The sequence below is a fragment of the Athene noctua genome, chromosome 5 (genome assembly GCF_965140245.1).
Source record: "Athene noctua chromosome 5, bAthNoc1.hap1.1, whole genome shotgun sequence".
Classification (NCBI taxonomy): domain Eukaryota; kingdom Metazoa; phylum Chordata; class Aves; order Strigiformes; family Strigidae; genus Athene; species Athene noctua.
The window spans coordinates 53,859,006-53,880,775 of NC_134041.1; the positions used below are offsets into that span (position 1 = coordinate 53,859,006).

The following is a 21,770-nucleotide window of genomic DNA, read 5'->3' on the forward strand; positions in this document are numbered from 1 at the left end:
AACCAGATGGAAATTAAGTCCCAAAGTACTTTTTATCCAAGAGAAAATAAGTTAAAATCAAAATATTCCATTTTAAAAAGTAAAAAATATTTTTAAAGCTATTATTGCATTTTAGCATCCAAATCAAAGCTATCATCCCACCTGAAGGGGCACCAAAAAAAAAGTATTATTGAAAGGAAAAACAAATGGAATTAAAAAAAATTAAGATTCCAGAAGCTAAATCACTGCTATTAACACTGGAGAAACCTTATCAATTACTGGCTTTGTTACTGTATTTAATACAAACTATGTGCATGAAACTTGCAAATTAAGTTAATAAGCGCAGCCAGCCAGCCAGATCATAGAGAAGAAAGGAAAACAGCTCATTTGGATTGCAGTTGTTTCTTGGTAAATATAACATAAACAGCCTCAGCTCTAATACCCTCCTCAACAGTTTTACATTTTGTGGCAAAGCTGTTGGTACAAAGAAACCACAAAGTCCAAGATAATTTTTTAACAACAAATGCTGATTATTACAACGAATCAGGACTGCTATCAGGTTAGCAAGAGTACTTGAAAGGCTATTAATAGTACTACCCTTGAAACTGATTTTACACAATTAAAGAAATTAACTCATGACACAAATTTGTTTGATTCATAAACTGTTTGTGGCAGGCGCTATCTCTTTGTTCTGTGGCAGGACAATGCCTAGCACAGTGTGTTCCAGTACACTATAAATATTATTAGCACCACTAGTTACTCAAAATACAACACCAACATATTCTTAAAAGGCTTCTACCCCGGTGTGCTTCAGGTAAAAACCATCATTAACACATGATGCAAAGTTCAGTTTCAGGCTACTTCTATGCCCTTATTTCCTTCTGAACCACCTTTCTAATCTTTACTACTACAAACACCAGTATTATTAGACAACTCATTTGCTGAAATCCCTTTCTTAACTCAGCCCAGCACCTTCTAGTCCTTAAAGTCATGCTTCTTTCAAGGAGACTGTGGAGGTTGCCATATGATCCCCTTAACTGGTGCATCTCAATTCCTCATTATTATTACTGAGTTTACACATGGCCTACCCTCCTTAGATAGCAAATTACTGTCATGCTAATAAAATGGTCTGAGGAATCATACACACCAGAGGCTTTATCTTCAGAAGCTTATGATATAGTTTAAATGAATGGTAACTGCAGGGACTCAGGTTCATAGGAGGATAAGGCATTACATGATTTTCACTGGGTGTTTGTCCCATTGTCAGATCTCTCTTTGGTCCCATATCATTGCCTTAACTGTAAGATCAACATCCTGCCTCCTGTCACAGCCTAAAGTTCGTCTCTATGTCTGCTAATTGGCCCTTATCCAGGCAATGGGAACACCTCTTGCTTTCATGTGAAGAAATACCACACATTCGGTGGCATATAAACAACACAACTATTAAAATACAATTATACTTCAGGCTGACGAAGGAATCACTGTGGGAAGAGAGGTTGCAAGATAAGGAAATTCAAGCCTGTCCACAGATTAAATCTCACAAGATACCAAAAGTGTGCAGCACATTAACATCACACCCTGCTATGACTGAACACTGTGACCAGTTGGTAGCAGGTCTAGGAACAGCACTGGCCCACAAACAAAATAAAGTCTTCAGACATTGCCTTTTTCTATACCAACACCTTCCTCAAAGAGCCACTCCCAAGCTCAAACCCTCCAGAAGGCACCACCTGCCATCACAACGCTCCTGACTGACAGAGGGCCCCAGAGCCCCTTCGGCTCCCACGAGCAGACCCGGGAAACAACGCGGGGGGAGGAGGGAGACTATCTGTGCTGAGAAGAGGAACTCAAGGCACCCAAATAGCCCAGAAGGGCAGATGTCCCTCTACCTAGGAAACATCCCTCTCTGCCACAGGACTGGCGAGACCTTTCCTATACGGGACAGCTAAGACTAAACAAGAGAGAAGCAGGACGTCCCTCAGGATGAGCAACTCCGCAGAGAGTAAAGGATCTCTTTTCCACACAGGCCCTCCCAGAACGCTGCAAGAGGACAAAAGGGAAAGGAACTTCCTCTCCCCCCAGTCGCGAGCACGCAGCCTACCCCCAAAGAAAAACAAGAAGAAGGGGCGAGAACTCGCACACCCCAAGCGCTGCCCCTCAGGCCCTAGAGGCAGGGAGGGTGAGGGGGAAGGGAGCAGCCCCTCCATCTTGGGCCAGACACCAACTTACCCGCCGGAGGCCTCCGCGCCCTCCTATTGGCTCTGGCCGCCGCGTCACGTGGGAAGGGGAAGGCCCCGCCTCTTCCCCTGCCTCTGCCTGCGACGGGCCGCCGGGAAGCGGGGAGGGGGCGGATGGCGCTATGGCGCGTGCGCACGCGCCGGGGGAGGCGCTGGCGCGCGTGCGCCGGCGCGGCGGTGGCCGCGGCGCGAGGCGGTTCCGGGAGCGCGGGAAGAGGGGCGGGGGCACGGGGCGCGCGCACGCGCCGGTGGCGGGCGGAGGAGCAGCGGCGGGAGGAGGCGGGGGAGGAGGGAGGCGCCGCCCCGCCCCGCCCCGCAGGAAACGGTGCCGCCCGGGCCCCGCTGTGCGCGCGGGCGGGGGAGCGAGTGGGAGAGAGACCGCGAGGGACGCGTCGTCTTCCTCCGCTCTGCCGCCCCGGGACGCCGCGGGGTCCCGCTCCGTGAGGGCACCGGCCGGGAGCCAGGAGCGGGGCAGCCCCCTCCGCTCCCTACGTCCACCCCATCCTCTGAGGCGGGAGCGCCCTCGGCGGGCAGCGGGGCCAACGCTCCCGCCTGCCCGGCGCGCAGCCGCTGCCCGTTTCCAGCGGGAGTCGTGGTCCTGTCGCCGCCCCTCTTCTCCTCCGACTCCGTCCTCCGCCCCGCCCGCCGCTGCCGAGCCGCCTGTCCCGAGGAGGGAGCCCGGCACTTGTTGCTGACGCGATGGTCACTGGCCCGGCCGAGTAGGCAGCGACCGCCGAGCTCGTCGCGGGAGAGAACCGCTGCGGCCGGCGCCGAGGCCCCGGCCCCTTTGGGGGGCTCCGGGAGGGGATCTCGGGCTGTTGTTTCCTCTCCGATCCCGGCAGTGACGGCGTCCCAGGCGGCGTGAGGACTTTCCTCGGCCCTCGTGGGGATCGCGCCCGGCAGGACCGGCTGGTGGCGGCGGGCTGAGGGGGCGCCGCCGGCCGCCGCTCGCCCCCTCCCTCCGCCTGGTCGCCTGGAGGCTGGCCTCCGCTGGCAGGAGGAAAGATGTCCTTCTTCAACTTTCGGAAGATCTTCAAGCTGGGTGGCGAGAAGAAGAAGAAACAATACGAGCACGTCAAGAGGGATTTGAACCCTGAGGAGTTCTGGGAAATTATAGGAGAGCTGGGAGATGGTGCTTTCGGTAAAGTGTTCAAGGTAAGGGCAAGCGCGGGCGACTCGGGTCGCTTGTATTGCTCGTAGCTAAAAAAAAAAAACCAAGACTTGTAGTCTTGCTTCCACGCTGTCCGGAGCTTTGTCTGTCCACCAGCTCTGTCACCTTGGGGTACCTGTCGTAAGCATCAAGTTTGCGGCGAGCTGGGCTCGGCCGGTGAGGTGAGCGCTGCGCCCCGCCGCCGTCCCCGGCCCCGCCGTGCCTGGGGTGGAGAGCAGCGCCCGCGATCCCGACGCCTCTTGCCCACAGAGGCTCATGAAACTAAAGATAGAAAAGATCTATTAGGTCATTGTCCCGCCTTCTGCTCCACCCTGCCCCTTGCTGAATCGCTCGCTTCTCCTGTATTTTGTTTTTCTGGACTCGTGTACAATGTGGCTTCTAACCTTACAAAGACGGTTTTCTTAGGTGTGAAGTTCGTACTTCTTTTTTTAAAGTTTCTGTGCGGAAGGCTTCCTTGTGAACAGTAAAATTGACTTGTGTGCCTTGTGCATAGTTTATAGGGCCAAGCTCACGTCACTTTTAATGGGCATTCACCTATCTTGTTCCACGTGGAATTGAATTAAATACTTGCATTATCTTGGCTTTCTTTACGTGGCAGAATTCCTGTGTTGGATCTTCTAACTTCTCTTAGTTGTTAGATCTTTAAGTCTACTGATACAAGTTGTCTTTTTAAGGATGCTTATCCAGAATTTACAAGCAGAGTACAGTGACCTAGATATAACGCTGCTAGTGTTTGACAAGACTGTAGCTTTCAAGCAAATTTTGTGCTACTTTTCCTTTTTCTAAAAAGACAATAATGCTTCATGTTTCGTTTAGGGATAGTGTGGAGAAAACATCATGGAGGATAAGCATGAGAGAATCGGGGAACTGACATGAACTGAGACTCTGGAGCAGGTTCTTGAGTAAAAATAAAATAGAGAAAGAATAGCATTTACAGTATTTCTGAGAGCTAATTCGGTCAAGAAACATTCAGATTTAGAGTACTGCATTTGAGAGTTCACAAAATCCGGATACTCATGAAACCGGTGCTATTTTTGGTAGAATTTATTTTAGTTTTTATTGTGCTGTGGTGTTACCTGTTTGTAAATTTGAGCAAAAGTGCCACAGTTAGTTCAGAATGCTAGGTGAGGTTTTTTCACCCTAGGAATTTCTGTCGATGTTCTGTTTTAAGAGCATCTAGCTTATTTTGATGTTGATGTAATATGTAGTCTATATGGTGGTTCCCATGTCAGTGTGGAAGGTTAGAGAATTTTTTTGATGAAAATAACTGGGAAATATGGCTGAAGTTGCTCTATCGTAAAGTTTGGTGACTATAAAAACATAATGTCTCTAACGGCATTTTCAGAATATTGAAGTTTTTCTTTAAACTTCATAGCGGAATTTTGATTCCCTTTTTGTCAGTATCATGCTCTGTCTCATAGAGGTGGCTGGGGACGCCTCAAAGAGACAGTGCTTAAATGTGTTCTCTTCCGCATGCATTTCCCCTCCTGTCCTCAAACCTCACTTCATGTTTATCTGTAGGCTTCTGTGTATTAGCAATACACTGTAGAGGAAGGTGTCTGAGTAAGGTAGCTGCTAAATTTTGCAATTCGGTGTATTTTGTGTACAACGGGAGAGTTTTTTCCGGTTAACATTTCATTTTTCATTTTGAGATTTATTTCTGAATGTGAAATAACAGTGTAAACCGTTGAAATTAAATTTTTCAAAATTTAAACCCTATTTTAAAAATTGTAATACTTAGAATTACACATGCAATTACAGTGATAATCTTGAGCATAGCACCTGTGAAAATTAACAGGTACTAGTATTCCTGGGAAAAATTCCCATTTTAGAGAAAAGTCTCCTACTGCATGTACTCAGCAGCATTCATTTTGTTTCCATCTACTTTGAGAAGGCGGATTATGCGCAGGTACTAACTGTACATATGTTCCTGCATCTAAGCATGCTTGGCAAGAAACTTTCAAAACCAAAGGTGTCTTAGGTTGTTCTTTCTTGGATGTACACCTCAAATGAGAAACTTCAAGAATAGCCATTCAATACCTTCTCAAATGTTGGAATCCAAATTATAAACTAGAAGAAAACTGTCAACACTTGAAGACTTTGTCTTTAAGTAATGTGTGTGTGGGGGGGTTGTTTGGGCTTTTTTGTAAAGCACCCTAGTGTCAGTGCCAAAACTGTATTTGCCTTTGCTTAAGATCTAGGAGTCTGTGTGTAACAGGGTTTTGACAGATACATGATAAAATGGAATTGCCAGATAATTAAGGCTTTGTATACTTTGGACTTGTAATAAAAAATAGGTTAGAATGGTTACTTGCTATGATACCCTGTAGATAAGTATTTGGTTTAGTTATGTGACTCATCTTCCGGACAGAATATAAAATATTTAAATAAAAACTCAAAAGGAACTCTTAAATGATTCTGACAGTACTATGAAGCCTAGCTGATTAAATTATTTACATAAAAAATGCTGTCTAGTTATAACTAGTTTTGTATGCAGAAGTATTAAGGGTATTGTAAACTTGAGCTTCATTCCCCTTGTTCCTCTGTCAAGTACGAGGGTCTCTTATTTTTTCAAGTAACTTAGCCAAATTACTCGAAGAGCTTATTTCCTTTGAAGCTGTTTGTTCTAGTTTTCTAAAGCTTTCTTAGCTCTGACCATACACTTGTATTCACTAACTTTTAAATAATGTTTAATGTGTAAATATTCTGTTTCGAAGTGTTTCAACTGCTGGTGCAAGTCTCTGGTGATCAAAGGAGCTGTAGACTACTGATGGCAAAGGTTGATGGCAAAGTTTGATGACCGTGTAGGACTTTTCATTGTAGTCCTTTTCAGAATCTTCAAAGAGGCCACTTGTAGGCTGTTTCTTTTCTTTTTGCTCTTGGCTAATGAATAATAGTGTAGTTTTCCATCCTTTTTCAATTTCTAGACCTTTGCAGTACTTCAGTATCAGGTGATGGCCCTTGTAAAGTGAATTTCGAGGTTGCTGATGATAGACTTTTTTCCAATCTCTTAATGGCCTTTCATGGATTATTTAGAATTACTGAATGGACTGCCAGGGTTCTGACAGCTCCTGAAGAAGCATAATATTAGCGTTGTAGGCTGATTTCAACTTGAAAATTTGGTAGTTAAATCACAAACTTTTTTTATTTTTTTTTAAAGATTTGTATGCCTGGTGTGTAGTTTATAGGGCCAAGCTCATGTAGCTTTTAGTGGGCATTCTCTTATTTTGTGCCATAATAGAATTAAATATTTGTGCTATCTTGGCTTTGAGAATGAAATGGTTGTGTTATCTTGGCTTTCTTTACATGGCAGAATTCGTGTGTTGGATCTCTTTAACGTTTTTTTAAAAGAACAAAAAACGAGAGACAGTTTAAAACTGCTCTTGATTTGATCAGGTTAAGTTCCCCGGAAAATCTTAGGCTTTTAGTGTTAAAGTTAATTGTAATCAGTTTGCTTTAGAAATTAGGTCTATTATTATATCATGTTACTTTATTGTGTGTTATATTGCTCTATTGTATCAAATATCAGTTCAGTGCACACAGTGAACATTAAAGGTAAATCAGTATAAGTAAGTGTTAAAGACTTTCATCAGCTTAAGCTACTTTTTCATTTCCCAAAGGTTAAACGTTCAGATAGTGTGAAAACAGACCTTTAAAATGCCTAATGTGTTCTGTGGTTCTTTATTGCTAAAGTTCCTGATTCAGAATCTTTATCATACTGGTGCACATAACTAAAGAAAATGCGGATATCTTCCTAAGTTAACCTTTTGAATGAAGTGCTGGGACTATATTTCAGTAAAATTTGCCAGCCTTTTTTGGTAGCAAGAACATTGTACACAAATATAAGAACACTTACATTGCAAAAAGGCATTTTCTTAGTGTTTAGTTGGTGTCATCTCAGAGATCTTCACTAGAGGATACTCGTCCAAGAAATTAATGGTTTTTTGGACATAATAACGATAATTCTGGGTACCATCTGTACAAATACACTAATTTTAAGTCTTCTGTAGGAACAGATTCTGTAATGGTAGAATATATGTGGAAGTATACTATATAAAATGTAGGATATCTATATATGGTATGTGTATAGAGAAAGAATGTATAGTGTGTATATATTTTTTAATGGAAACTGACTATTATTAGAGAATCCTTTGTATTTGTCTGGGTTTCAGTTGCATTCATGCTTCTTAGTTTGTATTTGAATATTCTTCCTATTTATAGTATCCCATTTATACCCTGATTCTAAGATGTGGGAAGCATTGTGTATACAGATTCTCATAGCAGTTTAGAAAATCAAATATTTGTATTTCATTTAAAGTTATTAAGGCAAGTTTTCCAGTGCTCTAATTAATTGGAGCTTGGTGTCTCTTTAGGTTCAGAGAAATGTTGTGGAAGCTGGTAGCTATAATCATAGTGAACAGTATTACCCAAATGCATTATCTTCTGATAATTATAACTACATTAAGTACCCATATATACTATATTTGCAATAGTGGCCAGTCCAAACTCACCTCTGGCTAATGATAGTGGACTTTATAATAAAGTCCAGTGAACTAATGATATTGCTTCATTTAAGTAAAACTTTTGTTTCTGTATTTAAAACAATCTTACCTGTAATGTACCTGTGTGACTTAGAGGAGAGCTTGTTTGCCTTAATGTCTTCTATAGCAGGAAGAAACACCTGTTTTTTATTTAAGTAGTGGTTTAGTAAGACTGGACCAGTTACATCATGTAATGATAGTGCAGCCTTAACTCCATCTAATGCTAGAATATGAACTGATAATTGGTGGCTGCTTAGAGGTACTTTTTGCATACCACTAATATCATAATTTATTTTCTAATCCTAGAAAATACTTTTAATTAGTCTGACCTGAAAACAAAACCAGGGCAGAGCAAGGAGAATTTCTGTTTCCTAGTTTCTGTGGCCCTGCAGCACGTTGTTCTAAATAATTCGTACAGTTGGATATTTTAACTTGAAGTTATCTTAATGATGATAATATATCATGTGGCTTGCTAGGGTGGATATCTTTTACATCTGTAACTTATTAGGAATAGATTTTGACCACTTGCTATCTAAGCTGAAGCACTGATTAGCTGTTTTTTGTCTGCTCTTCATCTTTTTGCTTTCCGGGTGTCATGAGCACCAGCTGTTGACACTCGTGAACATTCCTATATAAAAGATACAATTCCCTGTGAAGGATATTGCTTGAGTTTGTCTGAAATCCTGTATGTTTGGTATTAGTTGGAAGACGAAATCGCATTTGAAAATTTCCTGTCAAATAACTGTGTTTTGTGAACCTGAAGTTCCATGTGTGACTGCCCTAAGCCTAGACCTGGAAAGAAAAAGCAGGTGAAAATGTCCCAAATTCAGTTTTAATACATGAGAATGAATCTGTGCGGAACTTTTGGCAATTTTTCTTAAAATTGTTTGCTATACTAAATATATTTTGTTGTAATCTATTTTCATAATTGACTGTATAAGTTGACCTCTGATTAAACTGGAGCAGTAAAAATAGTGCAGTTGTCCTCAGGAGATCTGAATTAATAATAATCACTTAAATGCCATGTTGCTTTGTTTAGCCGTAGAGGCATTAGTAGAGGAGAGAGCTGATCTACTCTCAAGAGACTAATATATAAAATGCAAATGTTCAATTTCAAATGTTTAGTCTAAGTAAAATAGAACTAAAACTTTATCTAAAGCTTGCTAAGAACAGTAATTTCTGTAAGAGTAGCCTGAGTATTTTAGGGCTGCTTGTGTTATGGTCTAGAAGAAAAAAAGATGTGTGACTGTTCATGGAAGACAAACGATTTTAGTCTTGCTGATCAGCTGGGTAAGTTGCTCTGTAATGTTATCTTTATTTTGACACTATTGCAGCTTTAGCATGTTGAAGATACCAGATAAGGAAAAGGCAGTATCACTGTTTTAAACCCTGGGAAATCTGTCAAGGAGAAAGCTTTACAGAGCTCTTTACAGCTATTGTCACTCAGTAGCGAAGTTTTCTGAGGAAATGGGTAGTGCAAGAAAGTTATCTGTAGATTTTAAATTGAAATAATTTTCCTGTTTTAAATGGCTATTTGCAGAAGTTATTATCTCCTTTCCATTTTGTCTGTAGCAAGGAAATATTCTAAAGAAGTAAGAAGCATAGCATGTGTTTTATGTCTTACTTTTTGGACATCTTTAAGTCACGTGGCTTAGAATCAGTATCACAATACTTAACTTATGAGTAATGTATTGTCCGTCTGTTGCACACAGAACTAAACTGCAGACAAGTTTGTGGAGGATAATTATAGAATGCTCATGATCACTCCTTGGTAAGGCAGTTGTCTTTTCCAAGGTGTGAGCAGAGTTATATCAGCTGTTTAAAACTTCAGTAAATAGGAAATCATTATTTGATTTTATTTATCTATGTTTATAAAACTTCCTAATTTTTTTCATGTCATCTGATAATTCATATTTCTTAGCTAACTGTTTGTGTAAATGCTTGGACTGTTGGTTTCTTGTCCAGAGACTAAAACTTTGGATTTCAGGCATAAGATAAATGTGACTGTTTTATGTTGTCAGATAGACTAGAATGAAGCAGCTTTAGGCTATACTAACCTGGTGAAATAATTCTTCATATCTATGTGAGATGCAGTTTATTTAAATAATTATGATATAGGAGCTAAAAAATGTACTGGGTTTTGTTTTGTTGTTTGGGGATTTTTTTGTTTGTTTTTAAACAGGTTTTGTAGAGAGATTGTTTAAACCATGTTTGGCAGGGAAGTAGTAGTCCTTTAGTAGTACAATCCTCCAAGCAGTAATACATGCTATTGTTGCAGAGCAATAGTTCACAGATTTCTTTCAGTGGTGTTTTGACCACCCCATAAACAATATTGAAGAAATCATTTGTTGGGTTCATATTTGCAAATGCCACAATCCCCAGTTTGGGATTTTTTATTTATTTTTTTTTTTTAAATTGAATACAGTTATGAATGGGCCTTACATATTTCATGGGCCATGACCCATGTTTTGAGAATCTCGTAAGATTATAAACATCATTCTCCTTCAGTGACAGTTGTGTCTATGTAAAAGAGACAGCATGTAATTAAACTCTCTGTTTTGAGATCTTAAATGCATTCCTTGAGACCCTGGTGCCTGAAGTGTCATTTACAAATACTTTTTTGGTCTTAACCTTTAATTATATTCAGATTATACATGGAATTCACAAATTCATATTGTCTCACTTCTTTTGCCTATTGTCTTACTGTACAGTAGCTGCCAAATTACTCAAATAAAATGCTTGTGCTGTCTTTTCATTTGACACTGTTTGGATTGTTCTAGTTTTCAGTGTTTAGTGATGGAAAAGCCATGAAATTTACAGTTAGACAACAGCTGACTGAATTAATAGCACAGAGTTTAAAAAAAAAAAGATGTTTTATAATTTTTCTCCAAACCTATGTAAAATACATACTATAACTCCCTCTAATTCATTTTTTGATAGCTTTATAACATGATTACAGCATGGAATGCTTGAAAGAAATTTTAACTGTCAAATATGTCATGTATAACTTTTTTTTTTTTCCCCACTCAGAAGTGGGGAAGAATCTTTTTAGAGACGAAGAAGACCTAGTACTTGAAGGATGTCAGGCAATAAAAATTGGCTAAGGAATATTCAATAAAACTATTAGGCCACCTAAACCACTCCGCAATGGTATTCATACTTTAACAGAAAATTAAGGCCTTACTGTAATGTTAATTTTCCATTGTGACTTCAAATTTTGTTAAATATGCTCTGCATTTCTGATACAAACCAACTGGAGTACATGTAGCAGCAGATATACCTAAAGCAAAAAATTCACAATAAAATAGTAATGAAAGATTCTTTATATATTTAATGCAGCTACTTAAACTATCATACTTGGTTTTAGGAGGACATACTCATACTGTTTCTTCAAGCAGTTCTAAATGTATGTAAAATCAAATTATAATACTAAAGTTACAGGTTTTTCCTTGTTTATTTTTACTCTTCTGGACTAAAACTGGTTTCCACTATTCTGTGGGATTGCATATTTATGTAGAGAGGTTAATGTAAAACAGCTAAGTGTGGATGGTGATTTGGAAGCTAAGAGAAAGGCACAAGCTTTTCCCCATGTTAATGTTTTTGAGCCATTTTCTATTTAGGTAATTACCTATAGCCTAGAACAAAAAGTTACTCGAGCATAAATTCATGCTTGAATCAAGTTCCACCCAAAATCTGACTTTAAGAAGGTTCTGATTACCTGAAGCATGCTATTCTGTGATAGTCTTAATTTTTACTGTTTTTTCTGTGGAGAAGAATATGAAGAAGTGAAAAGATAGGATTGTACTTCAATAGCCAGATCAATTTATTGGTTAGCATTTAAAATTTGCTAAATCCTTACTACAGAGGACTAAGTGACTGTTACTGAAAGTATCCATCTTAAAAATTAATCTGTTGGTTGTTTTAGAAAATCTGAAACTGAAGGAGGCCATGACAAATAAAGGAACTCTATTATACAGATTTTTTCTGAAACTGCATTAATGCAGTTTAAAATGAGTGGCTGAGCAGATAGTAGAAAGGCAACTGTACAGTCTGCTGAAGTTTTTTGGGGAACCATTACCCTAGAACTTAAGTTTGCCTACATTAAAATTGTTTTACTTAGCATGGGGATTCACCATTGCTTTCGTGCTAAGGCAGAATTGTTTTTTAATCTGTCTGGCTTGATAATGAATTGCAGAAGACTGTCCCTTTATTTTCTTTTCATTGAACAGTATTTTAGATCTGTCTGAGACCTTGTTTAAGGAGGACTTTAAGGAACTGGGTTTTGTCTCTAGAAATGTTTAGTCATGACCATGATTCAGAAAACAGTGTTGTGAGGGAAGTTATTGTAACTTTGTTAATGATACAGTAATAACTTGGCAAGACCTTTTGCACTGGAATTTATTCTTGTAGGTAATGCTTCTCCTACCACATATTCATCCTGTAAAACCAAAGCTTTTTTCTAGCGTGTGTCTGAATTTCACATTATAGAAGATTACTTTTCACTTTTATTTCTATGCAGTGCTTTATCAGGAAAAGTTAAAACTTTGTAATCAAGAAGGAGAAATGTCTATTGAGTGCTTCAGCAAGAATTAGCATGTTTGTAGTAAACCCTCATCTCCTTCACAGACTTTGTCTCAAATCAGGCTTTATTCAATTCATATGCTGCCTTTTTTTATTTTGTAAAGTTCAGTCATGTTCCTGCCCCACCTTCAGCTTTTCCTGTTCGAATTGAAGAGGCCCAACCTTTTTAGTCTGCTTTTTATAAGACAAGTGCTTGACCCTTTCATGATTTGATGGTCCTTCTCTCATTCTGTAACTTGCTCAACTTCGGTGAATGCCACAAATCTTTCAGTTCACCATTCAGGCACACTGTTCTGTTTTTCAGTTCTGGATACTCATGGGTCAGAACCTTGGGTCTGAGCAACTATATTACACTGTGAAAACTGTGAACAGTGGCCACGGCTAGGAAATGTGGTCAGAAGAGCTTGAACAGGAATTATTCCCAAAATGAATTTGAATCATTCCAGTAATGTGGAGAAATGGGTACTCTTAGAGTTAAACCAAGCTTGTTTTTACTCTCACCCTTTCCAACTGATTTTTACTACTAGTGAATATGCACTAACCGAGTTTATAAGTAACCTGAAAGAAGGAAACACTGTCTGTTCTTTTCCATCTCTCTGGGGTGGGGATCACCATATAAACAAGCATACTGTCAAGTGTTTCCTACTGATTGACAGGGATAGCTGGGGTACCTGAAAATACCTCCTTTGCTTTTGGTTGTAGCAATAACTTTAAGCTCTCAGAGGCAAACTTAGATGTTCTGGACAGTTTAATAACCCTAGAAACTGTTTGTTAATTTAGCGTTTTAAACAAAAACCCACACACCTCCCCTAGTATTTAAAAGTGAAACATAAAAACGAACTGGTGTACAGACTTGTTAACTCTCCTGTTATGATGTCTGTTTCAATATTTATTGATGCTTAGTCTTTAGTGGCCCAGCATGGGGCCTCACCTTTGAGCCAGTGCAGTATGAAGAAGATTGTTTTGAATCTCTGAAAAGCTCTAAACCAGTATGGAACTGTGATACTAAGTGAAACAGTCAATAGCACCTCTTCTCAACGTGGTGCATTTCAATAGCTTTAGTAAATACAGAAGTGGCTTTTGAATGGTAAGTGGCTGGGTCTTTACTGGGACTGTTTTCCACAAGCAGTTTCCGATGATGCAAGTCAATGCAGCCCAAGTTCTGGCAGTGTATTCCCATTCCCACCTCCTCCTTTGTGACAGGTCTGGTGCTTGCCAACCCCATGATCATCTGGTTCAAGGAACTAATCCACACAAAAGCTAATTGTACAGGTAATCTTCTTGGCTCCCCAGACCAGCTCACGGGAGGGCCAAACTGACAGTGCTGATGTAAGGGAAAAATGACAGGACAATGTCAGCATTGGTTTAAATAGCTATGAAAGGGAAGCATCAAGGTGGCATATCACTATTCTGAAGACATTAAGGTATGTCAGATGAATGCTTTTTATCAGGACAAAAGGAAAAATAAACATAATTGTGTTGTATTCATCTGCTGTTAACAGCAGCGATTAAAAGGCAGTTTTGCTAAATGCTGCAGTTGGTATTGTCATTAGCTGGTAGTTCTGTGCCTTTACATCACTGACACCCTTGCTAGAACAACTTGGTTAAGTAGACATATCTTTAACTGGCAATTTACTAAAAGCCTATGTTACACCCAGTTTTGTTTCAGGTGGTGATTCTTTTCTCTGCTTTAGGTATGCTACATAATTACTAGGAAAGAATGAAAATTTTTAAGATTTCTTATTTGGCACTAAATTTACCTGTATGACGAAAGTACAGACACTGAATTGGATTTTAGAGTGGAGTGTTTTGAAGCAAGCCATGGCTTAGATAATTTTCCAGAAGGAATGGAGTCCTGCATTCCCTCTCACTGTACAAATACACAACAAAAGATAGCCCTCTGCTTCAAAAAGCTTTCAGCCTAATAAAAGACTAAAGAAAATAAACATGAGAGAAAAGGAGGAGTAGGAGAAAGGGCGAAGTCTTGTCAAAGAGAACACTACTTCATCTCTAACAGCCATGCTGGTACATCCTCATTGCTTCTTGGGGACATGGGCAAAATAAAGGTTTCATAATTCCATTAAAAGTAACATTGCCACACTATTAAGAGGCAAGAACAGTACTTCCTCTTGAACATCTTGTGTGTTTAACTGTTTGCAGTGTTTAACGTTATCACGATACTCAGCGGTTCTATCAGAGGAAGAACATTGTTCCTAGGTTCAAAATATTTTACTGATAGAAGCTCGTAAGTTCATTAGTTGGGAAAGTCTGAGTAAAGCAACTGCTTTCCCGTTGTGTGTTTTGTGCATCAAGCTCTGCAAAGACAACTGTATATTGATTTGTTTACCTGGGTTTGGTTTTAATAATTTTATCTGCAAAGACAACTGTATATTGATTTGTTTACCTGGATTTGGTTTTAATAATTTTATCAAGTAATGCAATTATTCTAATGGCAATTTGTATTTATCACTAGCATATTAGGTAAATTCTGAATGAATTACACTAATCAGTAAAATGGCAAACACTAAGTTCAGAATTTGAAAAATATTATCAACAGCATGCTTCTAAATTAAAATTTATGTTGAAATCGGCTGATAGATAATAGGATTTTCATTCATATAGTTTCCCAGAGTAGTCAGTTTTCTTAACTGTTTAGTTCACCAATTAAAAACCAAAACAGTTAATCTGAAAGGCAACATCAGAAGCAACATGTTCCACAACTGTGCTGAATATGAAGTTTACTTCCAGAATGCAAGACACTATTTTTGTGGCACTTGAGTAGCCAATTTTCAAGGAATACCAAATGTTTATTCAGATGGCTCTTTCTCATCTTTTGAGATGTCATACTTGCAGCACAAAGATAGCTAGATCATTATAAACTGTATGTAAGGCAACCTTTCTAACTTGCATGTCAGAAGATTTCACTTTATTTTCATGAGATGGTATGTAGCTTTAGGGTCATTGCTTAAGGCTCATAAGAAAACTACTGGCAAGTCACAGACTGTACAAGCATTGAATAGCATACATCATAGTGAATTTTGTAATTAATAAAGCTCATTGTAGAACTGATTTGAAAATAACTTTCGAGAGCTGAAAGACACTGACTTAACTATATGGATTTTTTGTTATTCCTGTCTTCGCAGTTAGTTTCTGTTAGATTGTTTTAAAGATATGTACATGAGGAAGCAACAATTTTCTTCTAGAATTCTAAATTTCCCATTCTTTTTAAAATATAGTAATACCATAAAAAGAATATGAATTGGTTTCTGTAACAATTTTACTTAAAGAACAGGGATGATGTTGTGCAGCTTTTTTATGAAAGCTGTCAAAAGCTACTCACTTCCTTTTTTGCTACTTCAGAAATAGGGGAAGTTTCATCTTAACAGACTAGAGCATGCATGGAGCAACAGAATATATGCTTTGATAGTTTTGCAAGAGCTGTTGCCAGTCTTAATGTGGTATTGATGGAGTCACGTTTCATTTCCCCGTGTTAAACCTGTGTCGTCTTGTAAAATACTGAATCTTAAACTGCCTGTATAGTTTATATCTTTTTCACTTAAAATATTTTTTTTTTTGTTCATTTTAACAGGTATATTTTATTTATTGTTCATTTTAACAGGACAAAAATGAAATGGGGCGATAATGCTTCATCTTGTTTCATTTAATCTTTCCCTTCTGGCTATGTAGCTGTGCTTAGTGCAAATCTTGAATGTGGTTCATATTGCAGTATCAGATTATACAGAATCTTTTCCCAAACTGCCCATATTTTTAAGCTAGTAAATTGTATACACTTTAAATGACAGTTAAGTACATCTGTTATATCCCATCATCTTCTACAATAAATACATAAAATAAATTGTCTTAATATGGGTCTTTAAATGCCTTCCTTCTGCTATATGAAATGTAGAGCTTTTAATGATATTCTTTACTTTTTAGACAGTAAGTTTGTTTAACTTAATGACTGTGCCACGTTTCATTTCTATGACTATGTAGTTTCCCTAGTAACGTGCCAGGAGGCCTTTGTTGAAGGGTTCTTGAAGTCCAAAGCCACTTTATTTAAAAAAAAACCCCAACTCTAGATTGATACGTGTACATCTGAGAATCTACACTATGTAGTCTGTAAAGTGCAGTAAACAATATAACTTAGTGGTACATGAAGCCAAAACGCTCTGGAATATCTGCAGAAAGCTACGGAGTTAGCTTTTACAACTCCATAGATCTCCCTGGGAAAATGTTAGCAGGAGTAACACTGGCTCTCTGAGCTCGAGTGAACTAAAGTGTTGTTATAGATGTTAAATGACAAGAAGCGAGATTATAACAGAATCCTTCCAGGTAAAGGGATCGGAGGTTTCTTAAGTCCTGTGTCCAAACAAATCAAAATTATCAAGAGCAAATAAAATTCTCAACTTACAACCTGGCAGCATGAAAAAACCAGCAGTCTGAAGACAGCTTCAACTGTGGTTTGTTGGTTGTCTTTAAAGTAATTCTAGTGAACCGCTAGAATTAGCAATTGTTTGATTAAAAATTATTTCTTGATATTGTTTCTTGGAAGCATTATTAATTTATGTAATCTGGAATAAAGGTGTGTTTACTGGAATAAAGACTTAATTTTAAGATGTAGTGAGTGACTAAAATAAACTTGTAAATTAATAAGCAGTAAGCATTATGGGTTTTTTTCCTACAAGACTGAATAAATAACTATAGGGTATCTGGAATCCAAGATGAAGATACACTGGGCTACTGTCTTCCCTGTGAAATTGTGAGTCAGTTTGGGGCTGACATTGTCAGGTGCTGGATAAAATGGAGAAAACCACTGCCAGCAACTGTTAGTGTCCCTGCAGATGAAAGATACTGGCAAAGCAGCTTAGCACTGCAGGGATAAATCTTAATTTGTTACACCTCCCCCCCTTCTCAAGTATAGGAGTTGATTTTAATGCTGAATTGTGTATTTTAATGCTGCTCTTTGCAAGTAGTATGTACAGTTTTAACTGAATTTAGGAAAAAATGCCAGTCTTTTGCACTTACACCTCTGATATCATTTAATGCTTTAGTTACAAATGTTTTCCCAATATTGTCAGTTGGTTTTCCCTGTTGCTTTTATGTGAGCTACCACGCAACAAAAGAAGGGAAAATAAGAATATTATTATAAAACAGCATAGCATATTTTGGAAATTTTCTTGCCAATGTTTAGCAATTTTTTTTTTTTTACTTATTTTTACTCTGTTTTTTAAATGGATTTGCTTAAATAAGAAGAATGTTACTGAAATCTGATACAGTCTTCTCTGTTAAGTTTCCTTTAAAGAACTGTTTCAGTTATTTCACACATATTTGCTAGTCCAGCCGTGGTACTTTTCAAATATACATATAAATTCCTTCTGATTTCAGTGACACAGTGTGTGTGAATCAGGATGGGAACTCTGCATAGCTAGTATACAAAATACCACAGGATTTATTAAATATGTGAAGGGAATCATGAGGTTAAACATGGAAATTATATTCCATACCACTCCCAAAAATAACTTGTGGAATCCTCAGAAAGCAACTGTGGAGGAAGCAGAAGAACCACAATAAGTACGAAGTACAAGAATAATGTTAAAAGAGTGAAGTTGTCATGGAAACCTCTCCAAAACTAGTCTTGCCACAAAGGCAGCACCAGACCACAGTATCATTAAGATGTGCTTCACTAGTCTGGGTTGAACCCTGGGCTCCACTTTGTTAGTAATAGTATTTGCTTGTAGGAAATAGAGGCCCTTTTATCTACACTTCTATTTCAGTATTTTTTTCCCTGGCATTAAACATTTCTTAAGTAGAAGAAACAGGATAGTAGGTAGTTATGCAGGCAGGGAAAATTTTTGGCTGATCAGCTATGGTTTAAGGGTGTATCACCTTCTTTGGTAGATACTATCCTTTCATTGTCTTTTGAATAGGTCTATAACAGTCATTTCAACAAGTTTTAGCAGGTATAACTGAAGTTAGCTGTCTTTTAATTCCTTGGACCAACCATATCTATAATTAAACAAAAAGCTGAAATGCTTTATAGTTGTTTTTTATTGCTACTCCATTTTCAAGTATTGTGCAGTGAAAACTTGTTCAAAATAATGTAGCTTCTTTGAAATGACTAGCTTGTCTTAATTTCCATAAATCTGTGGAGGTTGTAATTTCCTTCATTGGCCTAACTGGTGATTTATTCTAAAAACTGTGGTTTAATGTTGCGAAGTGTGCTGGGTTGCTGAGACATCAAGGACTTTCCATCTCCCCAAGTCCTGCCTGCATGCAGGCGTATGAGAAGCTGAGAGGGAACAGAGCAGGCAACCCAAATTGGCCAGTGAAATATTCCATATCATGTAACATCATGCTCAGTATATAAAGGAAGGGGGGGGGGGCAGGGAAGGAGAAGGTTCTTTCTCATTTTCAAGATCTTGTTTTTTTGGGATTGCTAGCTGGGAATGAGCTAGGTGTTGGTGGGTGGTGAGCGATCACATTGTGCATTACGCATTTGTATTTTCTATTATTGTTACTGTTTTATTTCAATTATTAAACTGTTTTTATCTCAACCTACGAGTCTCCCTTCACCCCTCCAATTCTATCTCTTGTCCCCCAGGATGGGGAGTAGGAGCAACTGGCTGTGTGGTGTTTGGCTCCTGGATGGGTTTAAACCACGACCCAGAGGTAGCAGTTTGCCCTTGCAATCAGACCATTACTTTTAATTACAATTCTCAACATTTGATGTTAAAATTAATGCTTACTTTTATCCGATTAATTAAAGCAGATTTTTTTTTTCTAACATTTACTAATAAAGAACACCTTTTCATGTTTTGAAAAGAGGTTTGAACACTTGATACTGGTCAGCCATGCAGGGGCTTTTTTTAAGTTTCAAAATGCACAGGACAATGTTAAATATGGCATAGTAAATTTACATAAATCAAAGCCCAGTGTAGTTTTTCCAGTAGGTGCCACTACTTCTTACAGATTTATTTGATCAGGCTGTCAAAAGAAGAAATTACAGGAATTTTTTTCCTGGGTTCATGTGTTTAAGAAAGCCTGAGACACACTGCTTTCTGGTAGCTCTGAGAAGCAGTTCTTGCCTTTGTCATACAAGGACAGTTTTTCAGTACTGATTACTCAGACATCATCAGAAGGCATATATGGAGCTAGATCTGACAATCCCAGGTTTACACAAAAGTGTAGCTTTGTACGTGCAAAACCATCTTTTTCTGAATAAGGATGTGTGTATTTTTCACTTTTTGGCAGATGATTTTTATGATCTATGATTATGACTACAGTTTTGTTAAGAATGAGACAGAGAGGAAAAGCTGCTTAATTGATTTGTTTTGCTGCCTGCAAAGCATGCAGAGTGGTTATATAACATCTCAGAAGAGATCAGGCATCAGGAAGAAAGGTGATGAACAATTTTTTTATCTCGTATCTCAGCTTTGTTTCTGGTTGGCTGAACAACAGATGAAGGACATACTTTTTTCAGTTGTAAATAGTGTTTAATTTTTAGATGGCGTCATGCTGCATCGCAGCAAAAGAGCTGCACAGTTGGGAAGGAAATGTCTACTGGTGACAGGAAACTGAAACAGCTCCTCATAACCAAGGCTGAAACTTCATATTGGTCATCTAAAGATGAAAGACTATGAGTTATCTCTGAGCTGTAATCCTATTACTCTGGAACGGTGGCTCTGCTCTCCCTGCTGTCCATGGCTGGGAATATGCAACTTCTTGGCTGAGTGCCCAGGCAGTAAACCTGCCTTTTAATATTCTGCTCTCAGTCTCTTTGCAAGGCTTCTGGCTCTGGAACTTACACAGTATCATATAACCAAATATAAAAATCCAGGATTGATAAGGAGGAGTCACTAATTTCACATACTTGCAGATCCTAGTTTTGTGTAGAATGGTTATTGTTGTTATGTTTTCAAATTTCTACAACATTTTTGTGCATTAAATGTCATTGCTATTTTAGTGGAAGAGATTTAAGTTCAGAGAGAAAGTAATTTGCATGTTCTAATTTACAAGGTCATATTTATTCTACAAACCTGCAATTCATCTTTCTAAAAGTACTTAATTTTAGAATTAGGAGAATAAGAGTATTTTTCTGTGTTTTCTGCTAATGAGACTGTGCTATGCAAGAGTCGTGCTGTAACGTACAGTTTTCTATTCCCTTGTGAATACTGTCTCTCTGTAAATTAATATTTGCTGCAGTAGCCTTAAGTATATAATCCAAATAGAAGTTTTGGTGGAAGAATTGCAATATTTATGTATTGTTGCATATAGTAGTTAATATCTATGTCATATTGCATTAGTCAGATCTTGGGGGAGTGTTACTCAGATTCGGTTTTCAATCATTGTATGTATGAATCTTTTGAAAAGATCAAATTTTCTTAATGCAAAGAAAGAAAATCTTTCTCTTCCCTTCATTCCTTGTCTCCACATAAGGCAGAATTGAACCATAACCATTGAAGATGCCAGTTTGGATTTCTTAGTGTAGGATTGAAGCTTAAATCACCTGTCATGGAAGCAGAATCAAATGTATTTAAACTAAGCATTTAGATAACTTGAATGGTAGTTGAGAGCAGGAAGAAACTGCTGTGCTACTGATACAGAACATATTTTGAAAGGGCTGAACCTCTGAGTAGCATGAATGGTTACTTGACTTGAAATGTTCATGTACCCAAATACAACATAAGTATATGCAAATCAAGACTGCATCTACACATTTTTGGTCCTGCTCTGACCTTTGGAGAATGTTGTGTGGCAGAAGAAAGACTTCAGCCAAAGTCTCGAAAAAACAAACATGCCCACACAAAGCTGTAAATGCTTTTTGTTCCTCTTAATCCAAAGGTCGTTTTTTCCCCCATACAATACAGTGCTACATAAATCTTAGGCGTGAACAGTAAAATCCTTTCCTACGCAGTTCAAAAGACAGTGTGTTTCTTACATACTTCTTACAGCAAGTCGCATAAATGGCTATTTATTATAAAGTGCATTGTGGGGTGGAGATCTTAAGGGTCTTAATCAAAAAGAACTTCTAAAATCATGTTTAAAATATATAGAGATTTTTTTTTTTTTAAGGTGTAACTTGATGTATGCTGAAAATGTCTTATCAGTTGTCCGAAATACCTAGTGAAAATATGTGAATTCTAAAGCTTTTTTCTTTTAAGAACTGGAAAAAAGTCTGGATCTAGACCTACAAAATTTGACTATCTCAAGTCAGAACAAAGGCGGACATTTGTTTTGTTTATAATTATTTAGATGCTCATA

General features: G+C 38.3%; 2 protein-coding genes across 4 annotated transcripts in view; one reads left to right on the forward strand and one right to left on the reverse strand.

Moving 5' to 3' along the window:
• STN1 (STN1 subunit of CST complex) overlaps window positions 1–2,443 on the reverse strand; it is a 46,044-nt gene extending 43,601 nt beyond the window's left edge. For both annotated transcript variants that reach the window (XM_074907678.1, XM_074907676.1), the window contains exon 1: window positions 2,209–2,443. The gene's annotated coding sequence lies outside the window, so the exon portion shown is untranslated. The remainder of the gene's footprint in view (window positions 1–2,208) is intronic.
• Window positions 2,444–2,789: 346 nt separating this feature from the next.
• The window catches only part of SLK (STE20 like kinase), a 51,258-nt gene continuing 32,277 nt past the window's right edge, over window positions 2,790–21,770 (forward strand). For both annotated transcript variants that reach the window (XM_074907672.1, XM_074907675.1), the window contains exon 1: window positions 2,790–3,371. In XM_074907672.1, the coding sequence (XP_074763773.1) occupies window positions 3,222–3,371 (150 nt within the window). In that variant the 5' untranslated portion in view covers window positions 2,790–3,221. The remainder of the gene's footprint in view (window positions 3,372–21,770) is intronic.